The following is a 26,782-nucleotide window of genomic DNA, read 5'->3' as shown; positions in this document are numbered from 1 at the left end:
GCCTCAGTTACCTCATCTGTAAAATGGGCATCGAGACGGTGAGCCCCACTTGGGACTGGGACTGTGTCCAACCTGATTTGTTAGTATGAACCCCAGTGCTCAGGACAGTGCATGGCACAGAGTAAGCGCCTAACAATACCGGCATGGCTCAGTGGAAAGAGCACGGGCTTTGGAGTCAGAGGTCATGGGTTCGAATCCCGGCTCGGCCACTTGTCAGCTGGGTGACTCTGGGCAAGTCACTTAACTTCTCGGTGCCTCAGTTACCTCATCTGGAAAATGGGGATTAAGATTGTGAGCCCCACGTGGGACATCCTGATTCCCCTGTGTCTACCCCAGCGCTTAGAGCAGTGCTCGGCACATAGTAAGCGCTTAACAAATACCAACATTATTATTCCCGGATCCGTCTTCTCTGACTGAGAACTTGTGAGACAGAGAGGATGGTGGTGGTGTCGTTGGTGATGGGAAAATCCCGCTGAGGAAAGAGAGGGTTTAGGAAGGAAGAAAAATAGCTCAGAGAGTACAGAGCTGGGAGGCATTCATTCAATAGTATTTATTATCTACCCCAGCGCTTAGAACAGTGCTTGATACATTGTAATTGCTTAACGAATACCATTATTATTAGTATATACCACAATTATTATTATTATTTTCCATAGCACTTAGTACTGTGTGTGACAATAAATAATAGAATGCCTAGGCCTAGTCTGTCCCAGCCCTTTCCTTCTGTGTGACCTTGGGCAAGTCACTTAACTTCTCCATACCTTAGTTTCCTCAATTGTAAAATGGGGATGAAATCGTTGCTCTCCCTCCCTTCCTCTGAAACTGTGTGTCTCTTGTAAGACAGGCACTGTGTGTCTGATCTGATTTTGTTTTTTATGGTATTTCTTAAGCGCTTACTCTATGTGCCAGGCACTATACTAAGCACTGGGGTAGATAAATCTTCTCAAGTTGAACACAGTCCTTGTTCCAAAGTATTAATCCTCATTTAGAGAAGCAGCGTGGCTCAGTGGAAAGAGCACGGGCTTGGGAGTCAGAGGTCATGGGTTCGAATCCCGGCTCTGCCCCTTGTCAGCTGTGTGACTGTGGGCAAGCCACTTCACTTCTCTGTGCCTCAGTTCCCTCTCTGTGAGCCTCACGTGGGACAACCTGATTACCCTGTATCTAGAACAGTGCTCTGCACATAGTAAACACTTAACAAATACCAACATTATGATTATTATTATTATTTTACAGAGGGGGCAACTGAGGCACAGAGAATCAAGTGAGTTACCCAAGGTCACACATAGCAGACGAGTGACGGAGCGGAGATTAGGACCCTTGTCCTTCTGACTCCGAGGCTCATGCTCTTTCCACTAGGCCATGCTGCTTGGCACATAGTACCTGCCAGAATGCATATAATTACCGTCATCATCATTATAGCCATCAATAAAAAGATATTTTAATTGTTCATCTCCACTCTGGGCAGCAACCTTTTTTATTTCTACCGACTTTCCATGATGGGAATGAGATTTAAAGACATCTCCGAGGAGGGCCTGAGCTTTTTTGAAGCTCTGGTATTGAAATCACTGAAGCATAAAATTAGTTTCGTCTGGTAAACGTATGGCAAAGTACAGCCTCACTGCTGTTCTCAGAGCATGCGTGGAACTAGTCTCACGTTGAGAAATCATTCCGTTTTGCCCCGTGCTTTTCAATAGTATTTATTGAGCGCTTACTATGTGCAGAGCACCGTACTAAGCGCTTGGGATGAACAAGTAGGTAACAGATAGAGACGGTCCCTGCCGTTTGACGGGCTTACAGTGCTTTTGCCAATCCTCTTCCAATTATTCGTTCATTGAAACGTGGAAATATTTAAATCTGAGGCCTTAAGGTTTCCCGTTACATTATGATCTTAGTCTTTAGCGGGCAGCGTGGCTCAGTGGAAAGAGCACAGGTTTAGGAGTCAGAGGTCATGGGTTCTAATCCCAACTCCACCACCTGCAGCTGTGTGACCTTGGGCAAGTCATTTCACTTCTTGGTGCGTCGGTGACCTCATCTGTAAAATGGGGATTAATACTGTGAGCGTCACGTGGGACAACCTGATTAACCTCTATCTCCCCCAGCGCTTAGAACGGTGCTCGGCACATAGTAAGCGCTTAACAAATACCAACACTATTATTTGAGAAGCAGCGTGGCTTAGTGGAAAGAGCACAGTCATTGAGAGTCAGAGTTCATAGGTTCTAATCTCGGCTTTGCCATTTATCAGCTGTATGATTTTGGGCAAGTCACTTCACTTCTCTGTGCCTCAGTTACCTCATCTGTAAAATGGGGATTAAGACTGTGAACCCCTCGTGGGACAACCTGATTATCTTGTATCTATCCCAACACTCAGAACATGCTTCGCATAGAATAAGCACTTAAGAAATACCATTATTATTGGGAAGCTGCGTTGCTCAGTGGAAAGAGCACGGGCTTGGGAGTCAGAGGTCATGGGTTCTAATTCCGGCTCTGCCACTTGTCTGCTGTGTGACCTTGGGCAAGTCACTTCACTTCTCTATGCCTCAGTTACCTCATCTGTAAAATGGGGATTAACTGTGAGCCTCACGTGGGACAACCTGATTACCCTGTATCTACCCCAGCGCTTAGAACACAGTGCTCTGTACATAATAAGCTCTTAACAAATATAAACATTATTAACAAAATACCAACATTACTATTATTATTATAGAAAAGACAACGAATACCTTAAAAAAGATGGCAAAACCGAGATTACACTTCTGGTCTTCTGACTTCCAGTCCTTTGCTTTTTCCTACACACTATTGAGTATCACCCGACTGTAAGATTGTAGTAGGCAGAGAACATGTCTACCACTCTGTTACACTGTACTCTTCCAAGCATTTAGTACAGTGTTCTGCACACAGTAAGCGCACAATAAATCGATTCACCTACTCTACAAAGAAACTAAGTCAGTTTACTTTCCTTAAAGTTCTACCCACACTGACCGAAATCGTGGCAAATATTCACCTCCTTGCTATTTGCCAATAAAATGTTATTTTCAGTGAAGCGAGATAAATGTTTAGTTCGTTTGGCACACAAATGGCTCACAAATTGCACAAACTAGGCAAAAATGAGAAAGCAAGTCATTTAGGAGAGAATGAAATAGCATTGCTTGATGTTCCATAAGAACTTTCACTTCTTAGGAAGGAAAAAAACTTCACATCTTCAGTGGTCTGGTATTTTTGAAGCAGACCTAATTAGAATAATAATAATTATGGTATTTGTTAAGCAGCGTGGCTTAGTGGAAAGAGCACGGGTTTGGGAGTCAGAGGTCGTGGTTCTAATCCCGGCTCCGCCACTTGTCTGTTGTGTGACCTTGGGCAAGCCACTTAACTTCTCTGTGCCTCAATTATCTCATCTTTAATTGGGGATTAAGTATGTGAGCCTCACATGGGACAAACTGATTACCTTGTAATAATAATAATAATGGTGGTATTTGTTAAGCGCTTTCTATGTGCAAAACACTGTTCTAAGAGCTGGGGGGGGGATACAAGATAAATCAGGTTGTCCCACATGGGGCTCACAGTTTTAATCCCCATTTTCCAGATGAGGTAACTGAGGCACAGAAAAGTGAAGTGACTTGCCCAAAGTCACACAGCTGGCAAGCGGCAGAGCCGGGATACGAACCCATGACCTCTGACTCCCCAGCCTGGGCTCTTTACACTGAGCCACGCTGCTACCTCAGTGCTTAGAACAGTGCGTGGCACATAGTAAGTGCTTAACAAGTGCCATCATTATTGTTATTATTATTAAGTGCTTAATATTCACCAGGCACCAGGCAATGGGGTGGATACAAGCAAATCTGGTTGGACCCAGTCCCTGTCCTCATAGGGCTCAGTTTTAATCTCCATTGTACAGATGAGGGAACTGAGGCCCAGAAAATTAAAGTGACTTGCCCAAGGCCACACAGCAGACAAGTGGCAGAGCCGGGATTAGAACCTCATCCTTGTGACTCCCAGGCCTGGGCTCCAACCACTATGCCATACTGCTCTCTTGAGTTCCTTCTAGTGCCCTCTGGGCTGATTTTTTTTTTTTTTAATATGCAATGCAAATCCCAAGAGATCTGAGCCTACTTACAAAAGTAAGAGAAGAAACTAGAAGTCCTCAGCAGAAGGAACTCTATTTCTAAGCGTGACTTACTGGAAGCGGTCTGGGCCTGGAGCCAGAGGATCTGGATTCTAATCTCGGTTCCGCCAATTGTTTGCTGTGTGACCTTGGCCGAGTCACTTCACTTTTCTGGGCCTCAGGTCTCCTATTCTCCCTCCTACATAGACTGTGAGCCCCATGTGGGACAGGGACCGAGTCCAAACTGATTAGTTTAATGATCATGGTATTTGTTAAGCACTTACTATGTGCTCAGCACTGTTCTAAGCACTGGGTTATATACAGGGTAATCAGGTTGTGCCTCGGGGCGCTCACAGTCTTAATCCCCATTTGACAGATGAGGGAACTGAGGCCCAGAGAGGTGAAGTGGCTTGCCCAAGGTCACATAGCAGACAGGTGATGGAGGTGGGATTAGAACCCATGACTTTCTGACTCCCAAGCCCTTGCTTTTTCCACTAAGCCACGGTATTTACCCCAGCGGTTAGAACAGTACCAGGCACAGGGTAAGTGCTTAACAAATACCATAATGAATATATCATGAAAAATAGAGCAAGGGTTGAGAAGCTGTGAAAGTTGCTGTCTCCTATGGTGCTGTCTCATTATCAGGAGATACCTACTCACCTAGGACTCAGACTCTGCCATTTGGCCAGGGTAGGATAATTACTTCACTGAGGTCTGCACACAGTAAGCGCAGATATAAATACTATGGACTAAAATGAGTTCCTTGGACAGATCCATCAGTTATTCAGTCACTCAGTCACTGGTATTTACTGAGCGCTGTTCTAGACTATCAGCTATCTCTAGGGACACGGTCCCTTTCCCCAGAGGGAGTTCGCATTCGTAATCCCCATTTTACAGATGGGGTAACTGAAGCCCAGAGAAGTGAAGTGACTTGCCCAAGGTCACACGGCAGACCTGGTGGAGCCAGGATTAGAACTCAGGTCCTTCAGGCTCCCAGGCCCGTGCACTATTCACTATGCCATACCGCTTCTCCAGGTAGCTCCTACTTGCCTTCTGTGTGGGACAGAACAACAGAAACAAAACACATGCTCAGTACAGTAAATGTTCGATACTTCAAACGCTTAATAAATACAATTGAACGAATGAACATCCCGTAATAATGTTGGTATTTGTTAAGCGCTTACTATGTGCAGAGCACTGTTCTAAGCGCTGGGGTAGACACAGGGGAATCAGGTTGTCCCACGTGGGGCTCACAGTCTTCATCCCCATTTTACAGATGAGGGAACTGAGGCACAGAGAAGTTAAGTGACTTGCCCACAGTCACACAGCTGACAAGTGGCAGAGCTGGGATTCGAACTCATGAGCCCTGACTCCAAAGCCCATGCTCTTTCCACTGCGCCACGCTGCTTCTCTAGTGCCCGTGCCCTCAAGTAGCTTGTGATGTAATTGGGGTGATAGACTGAGCCCTCATTTCCCTTACTGCCTCGAGCTTGGGAGTCAGAGGTCGTGGGTTCGAATCCCGGCTCTGCCACTTGTCAGCCGGGTGACTGTGGGCAAGTCACTTCACTTCTCTGGGCCTCAGTGACCTCATCTGTAAAATGGGGATTAACTGTGAGCCTCACGTGGGACGACCTGATTACCCTGTATCTACCCCAGCGCTTAGAACACTGCTCTGCATATAGTAAGCGCTTAACAAAAGCCAACATTATAATTCAATCCTATTTACTGAGCACTTACTGAGTGCAGAACACTGTACTGAGTGCTTTGGGAGAGAGCACTACAACAGTAAACGGTCAAATTCCCTGCCCATAACGACGTTACAGTCTAGAGACGAGTTTACATCTCAGTACAGTGTTGTGCACAAGGTAGGCGCCCCATCAATACAGTTGACCGACTGATTGTTCAAGAGTTAGCTCAGTGGAAGGGGAGGAAGAGAGACCTGATCTTGAGCATTAGGAAACAGTTCCATTTTTCCAAGGAACTCTCCCAACTAAATGAGGGTCATCCATAGCTCTACAGGTGGTCATGCTATATGCATGTGGGAAACAGCGTGGTTCAGTGGAAAGAGCCCGGGCTTGGGAGTCAGAGGTCATGGGTTCGAATCCCGGCTCTGCCACTTGCCAGCTGTGTGACTGTGGGCAAGTCACTTCACTTCTCTGGGCCTCAGTTCCCTCATCTGGAAAATGGGGATGAAGACTGTGAGCCCCACATGGGACAACCTGATTACCCTGTATCTACCCCAGCGCTTAGAACAGTGCTCGGCACATAGTAAGCGCTTACAAATACCAACATTATTATTATTATTATTATGTGAACTGTGAGCCCGTTGTGGGTAGGGATTGTCTCTCTCTGTTGCTGAACTGTACTTTCCCAGCACTTAGTATCGTGCTCTGCACACAGCAATCAATAAATATGATTGAATGAATAAATTAATGAATATGAGCTTGGCATAGAGATTTGCATCCCTAATCAGCCCACCATAATCCCCATAGCACTTTTGTAAATATCCATAATTCATGCATTCGTACTGATGTCTGTTTCTCCCTCTAGACTGTAAGCTCCTTGTGAGTAAAAACTGTGTCTACCAACTCTGTTTTTTTTGAATGGTATTTAAGAGCTTACTGTGAGCCAGACATTGTTCTAAGCACCGGGGTAGATACAGAGATATCCAGTTGGACGCAGTGCATGTCCTACGTGGGGCTCACAGTCTTATCCCTCATTTTACAGCGTGGCTCAGTAGAAAGAGCCCGGGCTTGGGAGTTAGAGGTCATGTGTTCGAATCCTGGCTCTTCCACTCGGCAGCTGTGTGACTGTGGGCAAGTCACTTAACTTCTCTGTGCCTCAGTCACCTCATCTGTAAAATGGGGATTAAGACTGTGAGCCTCATGTGGGACAACCTGATTACCCTGTATACCCCAGCGCTTAGAACAGTGCTCTGCACATAGTAAGCGCTTAACAAATACCAACATTATTACAGATGAGGTAACTGAGGCCCATAGTGGTGAAGTGACATATCCAAGGTCACACAGCAGACAGTGGTGATTGAATGACTGATTGATGTCTACCAACTCTGTACTGTCCTTTCCCAAACCCTTAGTACAGTGGTCTGTACTTGGTAAGCGCTTCATAAATACAAACGACTGACCGTTGATCAACATCAGCATAATGGTATTCATTCACGCTTACTCTGTTCCAAACACTTTGCTAAGCGCTGGGGCAGAAACAAGATAGCAAGATCAGGCTTAGTCACCTACCCCTAATAGCCCCTACAAGTCTCACAGTCTTAGAGAGAGGGAGATGATCTATTTTATCCCTATTTTACAGGTGGGGAGACTGAGAGAGAGAAGAGTTAAGTGACTTGCCCAAAGTCACACAGCAGACAAGTGGCTGGACTGTGACTTGAAACCAGAACCTCCCGATTATAATAACGATGGTATTTGTTAAGCACTTACTATGTGCCAAGCACTGTTCTAAGCTCTGGAGAGGATACAAGGTAATCAGGTTGCCCCATGTGAGGCTCACAGTCTTAATCCCCATTTTACAGACAAGGTAACTGAGGCACTGAGAAGTTAAGTGACTTGGGCAAAGTTCTTTGGCCAACAGCAGAGCCGGGAGGCCATCCCTGATCTGGAAATCTAATTGTCCACCCAGCAGAGAAGCAGCCTGGAGTCAGAGTTCATGGGTTCGAATCCCGGCTCTGCCACTTGGCAGCTGTGTGACTGTGGGCAAGTCACTTAACTTTTCTGTGCCTCAGTTCCCTCATCTGTAAAATGGGGATTAACTGTGAGCCTCATGTGGGACAACTTGATTACCCTGTCTCTACCCCAGCGCTTAGAACAGTGCTCTGCACATAGTAAGCGCTTAACAAATACCAACATTATTACAGATGAGGTAACTGAGGCCCATAGTGGTGAAGTGACATATCCAAGGTCACACAGCAGACAGTGGTGGAGTCGGATTTAAAACCCCGATCCTTCTGGCTCCCAGGCCCGTGTCTATCCACTAAGTCATGTTGCTTCCCTGTTAGTGTACTCACTCAAATGTCTAATACCGTGCTCTGCACACAGTACTGCTCTATAGATATGATCGGTTGATTGATAGATATGTCATTTAGAAATAGTGGAAGGAGGAGGAGGAGGACGAACAAAGTATTAGCTGGAAGATTTTGAGATTAAGTAGGTGAGTAAATAAGTAAAAATGCCATTGACCATTCATGTAGGTCTAAGTGCCGAAGATGAGGTTGGCTAAAATTGAGCATCGATTTGCTAGAGGATAGGAAAGACATGAGGGCCAGAGTCAGGACAGCCTAGAACAGAAAGCAGCAGAGACCACGGGATGTGTAAGATGGAAAATGCCGAGCGTATCAATCAATTGTGTTTATTGAGTGCTTACTGTGTGCTGAGGACTGTACTACTACTACTAATAATGTTGGTATTTGTTAAGCGCTTATTATGTGCAGAGCACTGTTCTAAGCGCTGGGGTAGACACAGGGGAATCAGATTGTCCCACGTGGGGCTCACAGTCTTAATCCCCATTTTTACAGATGAGGTAACTGAGGCACAGAGAAGTTAAGTGACTTGTCCACAGTCTTGGGAGAGTACACTATAGCAGTATAATAGACAAATTCTCTGCCCACAAGGAGCTTCCAACTTGAGGGGGAGGCAGATATGAATATGAATAAATAAATTATGAATATGGACCTAAGTAAGTGGTGTGGGGCTGAGGGAGGGTTGAAAAAAGGGAGCAAATTCAAATGAAATGGTGAGGCAGGAGGGAGTGGGAGAAGAGGAAAGGAGGCTTAGTCAGGGAAGGCCTCTTGGAGGAGAAGCCCGAAAGAAGGGGAGAAAAATCATCTGTCAGATTTGAAGAGGGAAGGCAATCTAGGCCAGAGACAGGATGTGGGCGAGAGGTTGGCGGTAAGATAGATGAGATCGGGTTACAGTGAGTCGGTTGGCATTAGTGGAGCCACGTGTGCGACCTGGGCTTTGGTAGGAGAATAGCAAGGTGAGTTGGGAGGGGGCAAGATGACCGATCGCTTTAAACCTTGTAAACCTTAAAGCTAGCAGTCAAGAGTTTGTGCTTGTGGCAGAGGGAAATGTGGGGAGTGGAGAAGCGTGTGTTCCTCGATAGATTAAATGCAGTATGTCCAGAGGGAATGACAACATTTTGCTCTCCCACATTCCACTGGGTAAAAGCTGCAATTTCCCTGAGGGTCAGTATGTCACAGCAGCAAAATACCCCATCTTCTAAGAGCTGCCCGTCATCTTCTAATTTAATCTCACTGAGGCATTGCAGCAGATAACATGGATGGTTGGAGACAATCTGGCTGCTTTGATCATATTTATAAGGATTTATTTTCCTCATTATAAATGGCAAGACTTGAATGTTACTCAGGCAAAATAAAAGTTGCATGAGTTGTAGGGGAGGGTTTTTTTTTTCAAGTTTTCCTCTCAGAATGATAGTGCCACTCAACTCTCTCGGCATTTATTGATTTTTGCAAGGAGCTGGTGAACTCCGTTGCGGTAGACTAGTAATCCCAGGATCATTTTGTGGGCAGGGAACGTGTCTACCGACTCCGATATATGATACTCTCCTAGGCGCTTACTGCAATGCTCTGCGCACATTAGGTGCTCAATTCGATTCATTGATTTATTTTCAACTGTTCTACATCCATCGGCTTTATTGAAAGATCAGAGGTTTATCCAACTGGCTGAGATGCGATCTATGTAGAGAAGGAGGAGAGATGTGGTGTCTCCAAAATTTAGACTTTTTCGCCCAAGAATCTTCCATTATGATTCTTTCCCATTATTTGTTCCATTTTTTGATATTCGGGTGGCCATGCCTGTGACATTTAGAAAGTATTTTGTTATTTTCAGGGATAAGCAATTTAATTCCTATTTTTGACAGTGATTGAATTTATGAAGTCACTTTACATCATAATTCTATAGCTCTGAATTCTAAAGAGAAATAGAGATCTACTACATACATGTATGCATTTATATCTCTCCCTCCCCCTCACCCTCGTGGCGGGGATTGTCTTTTTTTTTGCTCTTAGTACAGCACTCGAGCTCTTAGTACTGCACTCTGCACACAGTAAGCACTCAATAAATATGATTGAATATATGTATGTGTACATACATATGTCTCCTTATATGAAGACCAGATTTAGTAAAAAAAACACCCTCTTTTGCTCTCATTAAGTCAAAAATCTCTCTGTGTACCAGTTGATATTTTTGATTTGTTTCATCTTGACTCTAAAAATGGGATCTATTTACCTCATCTCTAATTAAATCATGGTGTTATCTCAGTCATGGGATTTTCTCATTCAAATCGGTGCATCTCACAGTAGATATGTCTTAAAAAATACATATGTTCAGAAAGCAATTCTCTTCCCCGGCAATATAAACATAAAATCAGTCAACAGACCAACTTTATGGATGTTAGTGTGATGAAGGATATTGCCCAGATTTCTCCCTGCCGAGTGTTTTGACAAATTCCCTTCTATTTCATGGTCGTAATACCCCAACTAAAATAAACCCCGCGGCTGCCGAACTCTACCGTAGAGCCATTCCACAAGGAAAACCGTGGAAGTTGCAGAAATCTCTGAGGGCTTCCTCCCCTCAGGGAGTCACGGAAAATAGGTTGTTTTCATGCATCGCTTGACTCTGCCGTAAACGGAATGAGCTCACCAGCACCTAAGAGAAAAGCCACTACTCTATTTTGTAACACTTTGGGAGCCTGTTTACAGCATTCCAATTATCGGGCTAGCTTTTTCCCCGCTCCCTGCCAGTTCCTCAGAGTGCATTAGGCATTTAAGGAAGATCACAAACTCCTTCAGACAACCAGGGAAAAAGGGCAATAAAGCGTTAAATAAGGGGTTCCCCAAACCTTTTAACCAGAAGTCTCCGAGGCACCGTGTTTTGTTTCTGTGGCTCTCTCTCCTCTACCTCCTCTAATATCAATCAGTCGATCAGTGGTATCTACTGAGTGCTTACTATGTGCCAAACACTGTACTGAGTGCTTGGGAGGGTATAAATGATTTTGTTAATGAGACGTACATCACCCTGATTCTATTTATTTGCCATTGTTTTAATGAGATGTTCTTCCCCTTGATTCTATTTATTGCCATCGTTCTTGTCTGTCCGTCTCCCCCGACTAGACCGTAAGACCCTCAAAGGGCAGGGACTGTCTCTGTTACCGATTTGTACATCCCAAGCGCTTAGTACAGTGCTCTGCACATAGTAAGCGCTCAATGAATACTGTTGAATGAATATAAATGTGAAACCATCTTCTACACTGTGAACCGTTGCTGGGTAGGGATTTTCTCCATCTGTTGCAGAATTGTACTTCCCAAACATTTTGTACTGTGTTCTGCACACAGTAAGCGCTCAATAAATACAATTGAAGGAATGAATTGAATGAATTCAATAGAATTAGGCGTGTCCCCTGCCCATAACAAGCTTATAGTCTAGAGGGGGAGGCAGGCATTAATATGAATAAAAAAGCAATTTAATAACATGATTTAAAGATAGGTACCTAAGTGCTGTGGGGTTGGGGTTTGGGGCGAATATTATAGGGAAGCAGCGTGGCTCAGGGGAAAGAGCCTGGGCTTGGGAATCAGAGGTCATGGGTTTGAATCCCGGCTCTGCCATTTGTCGGCTGTGTGACTGTGGGCAAATCACTAAACTTCTCTGTGCCTCAGTTCCCTCATCTGTAAAATGGGGATTAAGACTGTGAGCCCCACGTGGGACAACCTGATTACCCTGTAGCTACCCCAGTGTTTAGAAAAGTGCTCGGCACATAGCGCTTAACAAATACCAACATTCTTATTATCATTATTAAATGTCCAAAGGTCACAGATTCAAGTGTATAGACAATATATAGGCAGATCTTTGTCTACGTGACAGATTTCGGGTAAGAATTGTTTTTATTTCATTTTTACTGTGTTTTTTTTAACTAGGGAAGCCAATTGTACTCTATTGCTCTTCCATTCCTGTAGTTTTTTTTCGTGTCTGCCTCCCCTGCTGAATTGTACATTCCTTGAAGAAACAAATCATGTCTCTTGTCAAAGCCTTATTAGAGTCACATCAATCAATCATCAGTCAATGGTAATTATTGAGTGCTTACTCTGTGCCGAGCACTGTACTGAGCACTTGGAAGACTACAGTAGGACAGAGTTGGTAGGCATGTTTCCTGTCCACAAGAAGCATACAGTCTGGGGCGGGCGGGGAGGGGGGCTTGTAAGGAGAGACAGGCCAGAGCATCCTGTGTGTACATCTGCATAGACACACTATATTCATTCATTCAATAGTATTTATTGAGCGCTTACTATTTGCAGAGCACTGTACTAAGCGCTGGGAATGTACAAATCGGGAACAGAGACAGTCCCTGCCCTTTGATGGGCTTACAGTCTAATCGGGGGAGACGGACAGACAAGAACAATGGCAATAAATAGAGTCGAGGGGAAGAACATCTCATAAAAACAATGGCAAATAAATAGAATCAGGGTGATGTACATCTCATTAAACAAAATAAATAGGGTGATGAAGATCTATACAGTTGAGCGGACGAGTACAGTGCTGAGGGGGTGGGATGGGAGAGGGGGAGGAGGAGAGGGAAAGCGGGGGGAGAAGAGGGTTTAGCTGCGGAGAGGTGAAGGGGGGGGGGTAGAGGGAGCAGAGGGAAAAAAGCGGGGAGCTCAGTCTGGGAAGGCCTCTTGGAGGAGGTGAGCCTGGAGGAGGTGTAGAGTACACTACACTGTACTCTCCTTGTGAGCAGGGAACATGTCTACCAACTCTGTCCTATTATAGCCTTCCAAGTGCTTAGTACAGTGCTCAGCAAAAAGAAAGCACTCCATAAATACCACTGATGGATCGATAGTCACCTAAACCCATGCCTCGTACATGTGCAGATTCTCAATCGGCGGTATTTTAATCAGTGGTATTTATTAAGCGCTCACTGCACGCAGAGCACTGTACTAGCAATCTCTCGTGTCATTTCCTTTTTTTTCTCCAAGCATATAATATCCAAGGAAATGCACGCGCTCTGCCTTTCCATAGGCTCGATTTGCAGCTGCTGACTGCTCCCTGCCTCATTTCATTACCCCCCGTTCTTCCATCTAATTCCCGAAACAGGTAGCCCCAAGAGCTTTCTAGTTCCACGGTTTAATCCTCCTTTATTTCATTTGCTTTCGTTGTAGGTGCCTGTGCTAAAGCCCATGGATTTGATGGTCGAAGTAAGCCCGCGGAGAATCTTCGCTAACGGTCATACCTATCACATCAACTCCATTTCTGTCAACAGCGACTGTGAGACATACATGTCAGCTGATGACCTCAGGATTAACCTCTGGCATTTAGCAATCACGGATAGGAGTTTTAGTATCCTTTATCTATCCCTCCATGGGTCTCGGGGATTAATGCTAAACATAAAACACTAAAGCCTAATTAGCTTTGGAAGCTAAGGTATCTTTTCATTCATTGCACCTAGGTTAATTTTACTGTTTCTATAAAGCTGTGCTATTTTCTGGTGTGAATGTGGGTCTGGGGGCTGTGGGGAGGGGTGGATTTTTTTTTTTCAGAAGAGCCAGATCTTTGCAAGTGCAGAAGGTAATAGTAATAATAATCACAAGTGTGGTATTTGTTAAATGCTTACTATGTCCCAGGCACTGTACTAAGCACTGGGATAGAAACAAGCAAATCAGGTTGAACAAAGTCCCTGTCCCACCTGGGGCTCACAGTCTCAACCCCCGTTTTACAGATGAGATCCTTGAGGCACAGAGAAGTTAAGTGACTTGCCCAAGGTCACACTGGTGGAGCTGGGATTAGAACCCATTACCTTCTAACTCCCAGGCCTGTGATCTATCCACTATGCCATGCTGCTTTTCTAGGGAAGGGGAGAGTGAGAAAGAGAGAAATAAGGGGGAGGAAGAGAGTGGAGAGAGGGAATAATAATAATGATAATAATGGTATTTGTTAATAATAATGTTGGTATTTGTGAAGCGCTTACTATGTGCAGAGCACTATTCTAAGCGCTGGGGTAGATGCAGGGTAATCAGGTCGTCCCATGTGAGACTCACAGTTAATCCCCATTTTACAGATGGGGTAGCTGAGGCACAGAGAAGTGAAGTGACTTGCCCACAGTCACACAGCTGACAAGTAGCAGAGCCGGAATTCGAACCCATGACCTCTGACTCCCAAGCCCGCGCTCTTTCCACTGAGCCATGCTGCTTCTCCAAGTGCTTACTATGTGCAAAGCACTGTTCTTAGCGCTGTTCTCAGTGGATACAAGACAATCAGGTTGTCCCACGTGAGGCTCACAGTCTTAATCCCCATTTTACAGATGAGGGAATGGAGACACAGAGAAGTGAAGTGACTTGCCCAAAGTCACACAGCTAAGTGGTGGAACTGGGACTAGAAGAGGAGGAGAGGGAAGAAGAAGAGGGAGAGCTATGGGGGAGAAGAAGGGAGGGAAGGTGAAAGGGAGAGAGGCAGGTGGCGGAGAGGGAAGGGAGAGCAGGAGAGAGATGGTGAGGGGAGAGAAAGAGAGAAGGTGAGAGGGAGGAAGGAGGGATGGGGAGAAAGAGAAAGAAAGGGAATGAAGAGGGAAGAAGTAAGGAAGAGAGAAGAGGCAGAGGAAAGGTGAGAGAGAGGGAGAGAGATGGAGGAAGAGGCAGAGGGAAGGTGAGAGGGAGAGAAGGAGGCAGGAAGTAGAGACAGGGAGGCAAGGAAGAGGGAAGGACGGAGAGAGAGAAAGAAAGGGGGGTGAGGGGAGAGGCAGAGGGAAGGTGAGAAGGAGAGAGCGAGAGGCAGAGGGAAGGTGAGAAGGAGAGAGGGAGAGGGGAGGGAAAGAAGGAAGGAAGAGAGAGAGAGAGGGAAAGAGAGGGAGAAAGATAGTGAGGGAAGAGGCAGAGGGAAGGTGAGTGGAGTGGGAGAAGGAAGGAAGAGAGGGAGTTGGAGGGATAGAGGGAGATGCTTGGAGGAAATGGCAGAGGGAAGGTGAGGTGGGGGGAGAGGGAAGGAAGAAAGGAGGGAGAGAAGGAAGGAAGGGAGGGAGAGGATGGTGTGTGTGTGGGGGAGAGGCAGAGGGAAGATGAAGGGGGAGAGGGACAGAAAGAAAGAGAAGGAAAGAGGGAGAGAGATGGTGGGGGAAGAGTCGGAGGGAAGGGGAGAAGGAGAGGAAGGAGAAGAGGGGAGGGAGGGAGAGAAGCAAGGAAGCGAGAGGGAGGGAGGGAGAGAGGAAGAGAGGGAGAGAGATGGGGCAAGAAGCAGAGGGAATGGGGAGAAGGAGAGAGGAAGGAGAAGAGGGAGAGAGAGAGAGATGGTGGGGAAGAGGCAGAGGGAATGTGATGGGGGAGAGGGAAGAGAGAGAGAGAAGGAGTGAAAGAGAGAGGGAGATGGTGGAGGGAAGATGGGAGGGAAGGCGAAAGGGAGGGGGAGGTGGGAGAGAGGGAAGAAGGGAGAGAAAGAGACAGAGGGAAGTACAGATACCAGCACACACATGAACTCATTCACTCACAGTCATGCACATGGAGAAATGCATGACTCACTCACTCAAATAGACCCACGGTAAAGACCCTAGAAAGACCGGCCAGATGCAGAATGAAATCGCAGGAGTTAAAAGCCATGTGGCCTAGCAGAAAGAGCACCATCCTGGGCGTCAAAACATCTGAATCCTTATCCCATTGTGTGACCTTGAGCAAATCACTTCACTTCTCCGTGCTTCAGTAACCTCGTCCACAAAATGGGGATTAAGACTTTGAGCCTAGTGTGGGACAGGGATCTTTTCTAACCTGATGAGTTTGTATCTACCCCAGAGTCTAATATATTGCCTGGCACCTACAAATGCCACTAAAAAAAAAAAAAAAGCAGAGCAGGAGGAGGTGAGTTAAAGCAGCAGCAGGTGACCTTTGCTAGAACAGCTCTGGATTTCCAATATTCCTGCTGTGAGGGGCTCTCATTCTTGGCGAGGCCAGAGCTCTGAAGAGGTGGGAAGTGTGGGAAGATGGCTGCAGTGTGGGTGGCAGAGGTGGGAAGTCCAGGAAACTGATCGCATGGTGTAGTGAATAGAGCACTGACCTGGGACTCAGGAGGTCATGGATTCTAATTCCAGCTCTGCCACTTATCTGCTGTGTCCTTGGGCCCATCACTTCACTTTTCTGTGCCTCAGTTACCTCATAATCATCATAATAATGATGGTATTTGTTCAGCACTTACTATGTGCCAAGCACTGTTCTAAGCACTGGGGTAGATACAAGGCAATCAGGTTGTCCCACGTGGGGCTCAGAGTCGTAATCCCCATTTTCCAGTTGAAGTAACTGAGGCACAGAGAGGAGAAGTGACTTGTCCAAGTTCACACAGCTGACAAGTGGCAGAGCCGGGATTAGAACCCACATCCTCTGACTCCCAAGCCCAGGCTCTTTCCACGAAGCCACACAGCTTCTCACTAAGACACCCTGCTTCTGTAAAATGGGGGTGAAGATTGTGAGTCCCACAAGGACAGGGACTGTTTCCAACTCGATTTGCTTTTATCCACCCCAGAGCTTAATACAGTGCCTGGCACATAGTAAGTGCTTAACAAATACTACGATCATTATTGTTATCATTATGAGCAGAGGTGGGAGGTTTTGGAGGCAACATGGTCAACGCGCTGCTAACGGGTCCTCTTTCCGGGGGTGATTTTCTGGGTGCTGGGCTCTCCAGAGTTTGTGTCGGCTCCTTAGAAGCCATGACAGAAAAGAGGATTGTATAGCTGGTCTCTCTGGGCTCCTCTCAGGAGGTAGGATTCAGAGCAAAATTGGTCTCCAATAGCCACAGCTTCAAATGCCCAATAATGAGAGTACTTAAGTACAAACACTGTGCTCGACACTGGGTAGGTATTTTTTTTAAATGGTATTTGTTAAGCACTACTACGTGCCAGGCACTTTACTAAGCGCCGAGGTAGATGTAAACTAATCAGGTTGGACGCAGTCCCTGTCCCAACACTGGGCTCAAGTTTTAATCCCTATTTTCCACCTGAGGTAACTGAGGCCCAGAGAAGTGAAGAGATTTGCCCAACGTCCCAGAGCAGACAAGTGGCAGAGCCGAGATTAGAAGGCAGATCCTTCTGACCCCAGGCCCGGGCTCTATCCACTAGTCCACGCTGCTTCTCAAGTTACCAGAAAGATAATTAGATAATGTTTACAAGATAATTACAAGATAGATAATTAGATAATGTTTGCAAGATAATTACAAGATAGATAATTAGATAATAGTTACAAGATAATTTGGTTGGATGCAGTCCCTGTCCCAGAAAGGGCTCACCATCCCTGAAGGGAAAGTAGGGATCTTATCCCCATTCTACTGATAAGGAACCTGAGGTCCAGAAAATATAATTATGGTATTTGTTAAGCGCTTACTATGTGCCAAGCACTGTACTAAGGTGCTGAAAAGCTAAGTGACTTGCCCAGTGTGACACAGCAGACTGAGCTCCCATTCTAGACTGTGAGCTCATTCATTCATTCAATCGTATTTATTGAGCTCTTGCTGTGTGCAGAGCACTGTACTAAGCGCTTGGAAAGACAATTTGCCAACAGAGACAATCCCTACCCAAAGGGCTCACAGTCACTGTGGGCAGGGCCCGTGTTTACCATCTCTACTATATTGTAGAGCGCTTAGTACAGTGCTCTGTACACAGTAAATGCTCAATAAATATGATTGATTGATTCATTAAGAGTGACAAGATTGGGACTGGAATCCAGGTCTGGCTGTCCATCATCTTCTTTCCACTGGACCATGTTGCTTCCCTCAGGTGATTTTTCTTCAGAAATCTTTGAAGGAGAATGCACGTTCTCTCTCGTGGAAAAGAGAGGAGTTTGATATGGCAGAGAGTGTGAAAAAATATATGTATATACACATACTAACCCACCCACACACGCCTGCAATATCTTTACAATTCGAAACCACTAAATCAGTCATGAAATCATTTCAGAATTCTTTGAGTGCACAAAGTTTCGGGATGCTCAGCGCGCTTCGGAGAATTTAGTTGCCTTCGGATGAACCGCTTTTGATATATAAAATGGAAAAGTATAATCATGTATAGTTTCCAACTAGCACAAACCTAAATTGGGGCAAAACTCAGAAGCGAAAACAACTGCGAGACATTTACAGAGGCGATTTGAAAAAATAAGTCAAACTCGCGTATTATACAGGTTGGTCTGCTCATTTCTTACAAGGGATCACTGGTGAATATCAAGTGGGTGCTGGTATGTTTGATGTTAACTAATCAAGTGTATATATTGAACGCTTACTGTTTGCTAAGCACTGTACTAAGCGCTCGGGGAGTACGATATAACAATAAACGGACACATTCCCTGCCCACAGTGGGTTTACAGTCTAGAGGGGGAGACAGACATTGATATAAATTAATAAATTAGAGATATGTATATAAGTGCTTTGGGGCTGAGGGTGGGGGGAACAATAATAATAATGATATTTATTAAGCGCTTACTATGTGCCGAGCACTGTCCTAAGCGCTGGGGGAGATACAGGGTAATCAGGTCGTCCCACGTGAGGCTCACAGTTAATCTCCATTTTCCAGACGAGGTAACTGAGGCCCAGAGAAGTGAAGTGACTTGCCCACAGTCACACAGCTGACAAGTGGCAGATCCGGGATTCGAACCCATGACCTCTGACTCCGAAGCCCAGGCTCTTTCCACTAAGCCACGCATCGTCATCATCATTATCAGTGGTATTACTTGAGTGCTTACTGTCCCTCTAGACTGTAAACTCGTTGTGGGCAAGGAATGCTTCTGCTATATTTTTATATTGGACTCTCCGAAGCGCTTAGTACAGTGCTCTGAACATGGTAAGTGATCAACAAATACTACTGACCGACTCTGCAGAGCACTGTAGCAAACTCTTGCGAGAATACAGTATAACAGAGTTGGTAGATATGTTCCATGCCCTTATAATCTGAGGGGGAGACAAGTGTAAATACATAATTTAAAGGATTTAGAGATTTGTGTGTGAGTGCTGTGGGGCTACTTCGTTACGATCAGGGAACGTGTCTGCTAATTCTATTGTATCGTGCTCTCCAGGCACTTAGTACAGTGCTCTGCACATAATAAGTGGATAGAGCACGGGCCTGAGAGTCAGAAGGTCATGGGTTCTAATCCCAACTCCACCACTTGTCTGCTCTGGGACCTTGGGTAAGTCACTATACTTCTCTCTGCCTCAGTTACCTCATCTGTAAAATGGAGATGAAGGCTGTGAGCCCCACATGGGACAGGGACTGTGTCCAACCCGATTTGCCTGTATCCACCCCAGGGCTCAGTACAGTGCCTGGCACATAGTAAGTGCTTAATAAATAATAACGATGGTATTTGTTAAGCACTTACTATGTACCGAGCACCACAGTTATTACTGAAAACAAGTGATGGATGGATGGGTGAATACCCAATGCCGAAAGGGTGCAGATCCATGTGCACAGACTACAATACGATCGAGTTGGTTGACCGGATCCTTGCCCACAAGGAGCATAAAATCTCCAGTGGGTGACAAGACATTAAAATCAATTACAGACAGGGGATGCGAGAAGCCACTATTCCTCCAATCCAGCTGCTTCTCCCTTGTCTACTGATCCAGAAGTTTCAAGTTGGTGCCTAATTTTTTAATATATGTGACTTTTTTGATTTTTTCTTAGCGAGAACTGGGATTGAGTTCCTGAAGTTAAGCGTTTACTATATCCCAGGCACTGTACTAACCGCTGGGGTAGATACAAGATAATCAGGCCGAACACAATCTAACAGTGATTACGATCTTAATACCCTCAGTGATATCCGTCTCCCCCGCTAGACTGTAAACTCACTGGGGGCAGGGAACATGTCTGCTAATTCTCTTGTAATGTATTCTCCCATGTGCTTAGTATCATGCCCTGCACATAGTAAGTGCACAATAAAAACAGTTGATAGATTGATTAACTGGTTAATAATAATAATAATAATAATAATAATGGTGGTATTTGTTAAGCACTTACTATGTGCCAAGCACTGTCCTAAGCGCTGGGGTAGATACAAGGCAATCAGTTTGTCCCAGGTGGGGTTCACAGTCTTAAGTGGGAAGCAGCGTGGTTCAGTGGAAAGAACATGGGCTTGGGAGTCAGAGGTCATGGGTTCGATCCCAGCTCTGCCACTTGTCAGCTGTGTGACTGTGAGCAAGTCACTTCACTTCTCTGTGCCTCAGTGACCTCATCTGTCAAATGGGGATTAAGACTGTGAGCCTCACGTGGGAGAACCTGATTACCCTGCATCTACCCCAGCGCTTAGAACAGTGCTCTGCACATAGTAAGCGCTTAACAAATACCAACATTGTTATTATTATGAATCCCCATTTTACAGAGGAGAAAACTGAGGCACAGAGAAGGGAGGTGATTTAAGGTCACAGAGCAGACAAGTGGTGGAGCAGGGATTGGACCCCTGACTCCCAAGCCCGGGGTCTTTCCACTAAGCCACGCTGCTTCTCACAACAATTATTGTGGTATTTGTTAAGCGCTTACAGTGTGCCAAGCACTGTACTGATGTTGGGTAGATGCAAAATGATCAGGCTGGACACACTTTCTGCCCCACATAGGACTCAAAGTCGAGTAAGAAGTAGTGCAATCCCTATTTTATAGATGTAGAAACTGTGGCTCAGAGAAGTTAAATGCCTCGCCCAGGATTACACAACACTGACGTGTGTCTTGTCTTTTGCTGTTGAGTCATTTCTGACCCATAGCAACTCCACAGACACCTCTCTCCCAGTACTCCCCACGTCCATCTGCATTCGTTCTGGTAGTGGATCCACAGAGTTTTGTTTTGTTTTTTTATCCCAGAGCTTAGTACAGTGCCCAGAACATAGTAGGCACTGAACAAACACCGTTTTTTTTAAAAAAAAGGCAGGGCCAGGATTACAACTCAGTTAAGGTGTTAGGACGCTGCAAAAGATATAAATGTGTTTATGGGTAGGGAAACGTTTGTCAGCGAGCTGACGATGGCTGGAGCTTCATTCGTTCATTCAATAGTATTTATTGAGCGCTTACTATGTGCAGAGCACTGTACTAAGCGCTTGGAATGAACAAGTCGGCAACAGATAGAGACGGTCCCTGCCCTTTGACGGGCTTACAGCATCTCCAAGCCCAAGAATGACTGAAAAGCAAGAAATGAAGCAGTGAAGGCTAGTAATAATAATAATAATAATGATGATGATGATGATGATGATGGTATTTCTTCAATGCTTACTAAGTGCCAAGCTCTGTTCTAAGCTTTGGGGTAGATACAAAGTGATCAGGTTGTCCCACGTGGGGCTCACAGTCTTCATCCCCATTTTACAGATGAGGGAACTGAGGCACAGAGAAGTTGTTCTCCCTCCTAAGTAGACCGTGACCACCATGTGGGACCTGATAATCTTATGTCTAGCCCAGCACTTAGGAACAGTGTTTAACACATAATAAATGCTTAAGAAAAACAATAATCATCATTATTATCAGTAGTAGTAATAATCACAGAATTTATTAAGTGCTTCTTGTGTTCAGGGCACTGTACTAAAGGCTGGGAAACCTTCTATCTCCCTCTCTACCTTTCTCTTTCTCCTTCCTTTTTCCTTTTTCTCCCTCTCTCTTCTTTTTTCTCCCACTTCCTTCCTCTCCCTACTTTTCTACCTAGCTGTGTGTGGATCCCCAGCCTTTTACTGTTATAACATAATATATGCAGGTTCTTAATTCTTGTTCATTTTATGATCATTCTTATTGTAGTATTATGTGCTCCCTCCCTGGAGCCTAAACTCATTTTGGGCAGGGAATGTTTCTGTTCTACTGTTGCAGCGTACTCTCCCAAGCACTTACTACTGTACTCTGTACACATTCATTCAATTCATTCATTCAACCTTCTTTAATTAATTGATGTCGGTATTTGTTAAGCATTTATTATGTGCCAGGTGCTGTTCTAGGCGCTGGGGTAGATACAAGGTCATCATTTGGAAAGAGCATGGGCTTTGGAGTCAGACGTCATGGGTTCGAGTCCCCGCTCAGCCACTTGTCAGCTGTGTGACTTTGGGCAAGTCACTTAACTTCTCGGGGCCTCAGTGACCTCATCTGTAAAATGGGGATTAAGACTGTGAGCCCCACGTGGGACAACCATTCCCCCTGTATCTACCCCAGCGCTTAGAACAGTGCTCGGCACATAGTAAGCGCTTAACAAATACCAACATTATCATTATTATTATTATTAGGTTGTCCCACGTGGGGCTCACAGTGTCCATCCCCATTTTACAGATGAGGTCACTGAGGCACAGAGAAGTGAAGTGACTTGCCCAAGATCACACAGCTGACAAGCGGCAGAGGTGGAATTATTCATTCATTCATTCAATAGTATTTAGTGAGCGCTTACTATGTGCAGAGCACTGTACTAAGCACTTGGAATGGACAAATCGGTAACAGATAGAGACGGTCCCTGCCCACTGATGGGCTCACAGTCTAATCGGGGGAGACAGACAGACGAGAACAATGGCAATAAATAGAATCAAGGGGATGAACATATCATTAAAACAATTAGAACCCATGACGTCTGCCTGCCAAGCCCGTGCTCTTTCCACTAAGCCGCACTGCTTCTCTACTGAACACTTACTGCTAAGCATTGTACTGAGTGCTTGGGAGAGCACCCTATAACTACAAACAGTCACATTCTGCCCACAGTGAGCTCACAGTCTAGAGGGAGAGACAGACATTAATATAAATAAATAGATAAATAAATGACAGCTGTATATAGAGATATACATATGCGCTGTGGGGATGGGAAAGAGTATGAATGAAGGGAGCAAGTCAGGGTGACCCAGAAGGGAGTGGGAGAGGAGGAGAGGAGGGCTTAATCAGGGAAGGCTTCTTGGAAGAGATGTGCCTTTAATAATAATAATAATAACGTTGGTATTTGTTAAGCGCTTACTATGTGCAGAGCACTGTTCTAAGCGCTGGGGGAGATACAGGGGAATGAGGTTGTCCCACGTGAGGCTCACAGTCTTCATCCCCATTATACAGCTGAGGGAACTGAGGCGCAGAGAAGTGAAGTGACTTGCCCACAGTCACACAGCTGACAAGGGGCAGAGTCGGGATTCAAACCCATGAGCTCTGACTCCCAAGCCCGGGCTCTTTCCACTGAGCCACGCTGTAAAGCACTCCTAGTATCACAGACTAGGACTTGATGTTAACAGTGAGAATAATCCATCGATGGTATTGATTGAGCGTTGATTTTGTGCATGGGAGAGTACTTTCTAAGCACTTGGGAGAGTACAATTAGTGGTATCTATTGAGCGCTTACTATGTGCGGACCATTGTTCTGAGCTCTTGGGAAAGTACAAAATAGAGTTAGCGGACACGTTTCCTGCCCATAATAAACTTACTGTGTAACACTAGATTTACCATTTCACACCCTCCCACATTACCATAATAAAATTGGAAAGTAGAATATTGGAATATGAAATCAGAAATTTCATAGGTTGATAAAAAAAACCACAGGAAAATGTCCTTTGATTTTCTTTGTCTGAACCATTCTGGTCAAAGGGCTGCAGAAAACTCTGAGTGACCTTGAATTTCTAAGTTTTTTTTCTTTTCATGAAAATGTGATTTTTTTGCTTGTCATGTGGTCTAATTAGCTATGCACAATATATGAGTGTCATAAACAGCAGCGTGCTTTCAAAGCATCCTGCTTAAAGTTCATTTAATCATCTGTGATCACTGCAAACTTAAGTGTTACTTGTCACCCGGCGCATCAATCAATTTTGGGGATGATGGTTTTGCTTTAACTGTACGGTAGTTAGCGTCTTTACGTGCCCAACTTTAATTTTTTCAGTTCTTGATTAGCAGTAGTGTTTTGTGTTCTCCTGGGATCCAACAGCTGGGTAAAAGAATTCATACCGGAGGTGGGTTTTGAGAGCATGTTCTGGCCTGTAATATCACTCGAAATCACGCGTACGTGGTTACGTTGGGAAGCAGCGTGGCTCAGTGGAAAGAACCTGGGCTTCGGAGTCAGAGGTCATGAGTTCGACTCCCGGCTCTGCCACCTGTCAGCTGTGTGACTGTGGGCGAGTCACTTCACTTCTCTGTGCCTCAGTTACCTCATCTGTAAAATGGGGATTAACCGTGAGCCTCACGTGGGACGACCTGATGACCCTGTATCTCCCCCAGAGCTTAGAACAGTGCTCTGCACATAGTAAGCGCTTAACAAATACCAACATTATTATTATAATTATTACGGTGCTCTGTACGCAGTAAGTGCTCAATGAATAAGATTGAATGAACGAATGAAAGCGGTTGAGCCGGGATTAGAATCCAGGTCCTTCTGACTCTCAGGGCCGGGCTCTATCCACTAGGCCACCTGCTGGGGTGGGTACAACATAATCCTGTTGGACACAGCCCCGGCCCCCCACACGATGGCATGGCTCAGTGGAAAGAGCTCGGGCTTGGGAGTCAGAGGTCATGGGTTCGAATCCCGGCTCTGCCACTTGTCAGCTGTGTGACTGTGGGCAAGACACTTCACTTCTCTGTACCTCAGTTACCTCATGTGTCAAATGAGGATTAAGACTGTGGGCCTCATGTGGGACAATCATTACCCTGTATCTACCCGAGCGCTTAGACCAGTGCTCTGCACATAGTAAGCGCTTAACAAATACCAACATTATTATGATGATCCCAGTCTAATCAATCAACCTATCTGAATTATCGAGTGCTTACTGTGGGCAGAATGATTGGGAGAGTACAATATAACAGAGTTTTTTTATGGTATGTTTTAAGTGCTTACTCTGTGCCAGGCACTCTACTAAACGCTGGGGTAGATGCAAGCCAATCAGGTTGGACCCAGTCCCTGTCCCACACTGGGGTCACGATCATCATCCCCATTTTAAGGAAGCAGCATGGCTCAGTGGAAAGATCATGGGCTTGGGAGTCAGAGGGCATGGGTTCTAATCCTGGCTCCACTGCTTGTCAGCTGTGTGACTTTGGGCAAGTCACTTCACTTCTCTGAGCCTCAGTTACCTCATCTGGAAAATAGGGATTAAGACTGTGTGCCCCACGTGGGATAACCTGATCACCTTGTATCCCGCCCCCCCCCCCCCGCCCCAGCGTTTAGAACTGTGCTTCACACATAGAAAGTGCTTAACAAATGCCATCATTCTTATTATTTTACAGATGAGGGAACTGAGGCCCAGAGAAGTGAAACCACTTGCTCCAGTTCACGTAGCAGACAAGTGGTGGAGCTGGGATTTGAACCCAGGTGCTTCTGACTCCTGGGCTCTAATAATGATAATAATAATAATGTTGGTATTTGTTAAGCACTTACTACGTGCAGAGCACTGTTCTAAGCACTGGGGTAGACACGGGGGAATCACTTGTCCCACGTGGGGCTCACAGTCTTAATCCCCATTTTACAGATGAGGTCCCTGAGGCCCAGAGAAGTGAAGTCACTTGCCCACAGTCACACAGCTGACAAGTGGCCGAGCCGGGATTCGAACCCACGACCTCTGACTCCAAAGCCCGGGCTCTTGCCATTGAGCCATGCTGCTTCTCTACCCATTAGGTAACACTGCCCTCTGCCCATAGTGAGCTTAGAGTCTAAAGGGTAGGGAGAGGAGATTCCTTATCTTCATTTTAGACTAGATACTGAAGCACAGAGAAGGTGATTGCCTTGTCCAAGGTCACAAAGCAGGCAGGCAGCAGAGCTTGGAATAGAACCCAGACCTCCATTCCCTCACCGGCACTATCTCGTCAAGTGATTCTTCACTTCCCTTGGTCTCAACCAGGCAAAGAAAGAAGACCCGACTAAAATGTACACTCCTTGTAGGCAGAGATGTGTCATTTGCTTGTTCTGAATTTTCCAAGCACTTGCGACATGTCCTAGTCGCAAGAGCCCAGGCTTACAAGTCAGAGGTCGTGGGTTCTAATCCCGGCTCAGCCAAATTTCATTTATCCATTCAATAGTATTTATTGAGCGCTTACTATGTGCAGAGCACTGTACTGAGCGCTTGGAATGTACAAATCGGTAACAGAGACAGTCCCTGCCCTTTGACGGGCTTACGGTCTAATCGGGGGAGACGGATAGATTGCTGTGTGATCTTGGGCGAGTCACTTCACTTCTCTGCGCCTCAATGACCTCATCTGTAAAATGGGGATTGAGACTGTGAGCCCCATGTGGAACAGGGACTGTGTCCAACCTGATTGCCTTGTATCCAACCCAGCGTTTAGAACAATTCTTGGCACATAGCAAGCGCTTAACAAATACCATTATTATTATTAGTATTAGTGAAAGTATTTATTTAGCATACAGTGGGAGCAGAGCCCTGTGATAAGCACTGGGGAGAATACACACTTGGGAGTTTGACACGTTCCCTGTCCCCTGGGGGCTCACAGTCTTCTACTATTACTACTACTATGATTCATTCATTCAGTTGTATTTATTGAGCGCTTACTGTGTGCAGAGCACTGTACTAAGGACTTGGGATAGTACAATGTAACAATAAATGGACACATTTCCTGCCCTCAAGGAGCTGACTTCTACTATGACTATGGGAGTGAGAGAGAGGGGAAAAAACATCTTTCCTCTTCTGCCTCTGGGTTCGAATTCTGGCTCCGCCACTTGCCTGCTGTGTGCCCTTGGGCCAGTCTCTTCACCTGTGTGTTCCTCAGTTT

General features: G+C 45.5%; 1 protein-coding gene across 2 annotated transcripts in view; it reads left to right on the top strand.

Moving 5' to 3' along the window:
* The window catches only part of PPP2R2C (protein phosphatase 2 regulatory subunit Bgamma), a 322,790-nt gene that overhangs the window by 198,272 nt on the left and 97,736 nt on the right, over window positions 1–26,782 (top strand). For both annotated transcript variants that reach the window (XM_029064199.2, XM_029064200.2), the window contains one exon: window positions 13,299–13,476. In XM_029064199.2, coding sequence (XP_028920032.1) covers window positions 13,299–13,476 — 178 coding nt within the window. The remainder of the gene's footprint in view (window positions 1–13,298; window positions 13,477–26,782) is intronic.

The sequence above is a fragment of the Ornithorhynchus anatinus genome, chromosome 4, assembly GCF_004115215.2.
Source record: "Ornithorhynchus anatinus isolate Pmale09 chromosome 4, mOrnAna1.pri.v4, whole genome shotgun sequence".
Lineage (NCBI taxonomy): Eukaryota > Metazoa > Chordata > Mammalia > Monotremata > Ornithorhynchidae > Ornithorhynchus > Ornithorhynchus anatinus.
The sequence above is the reverse complement of the archived record's forward strand: the minus strand, read 5'-3'. Positions and strand labels throughout refer to the sequence as shown.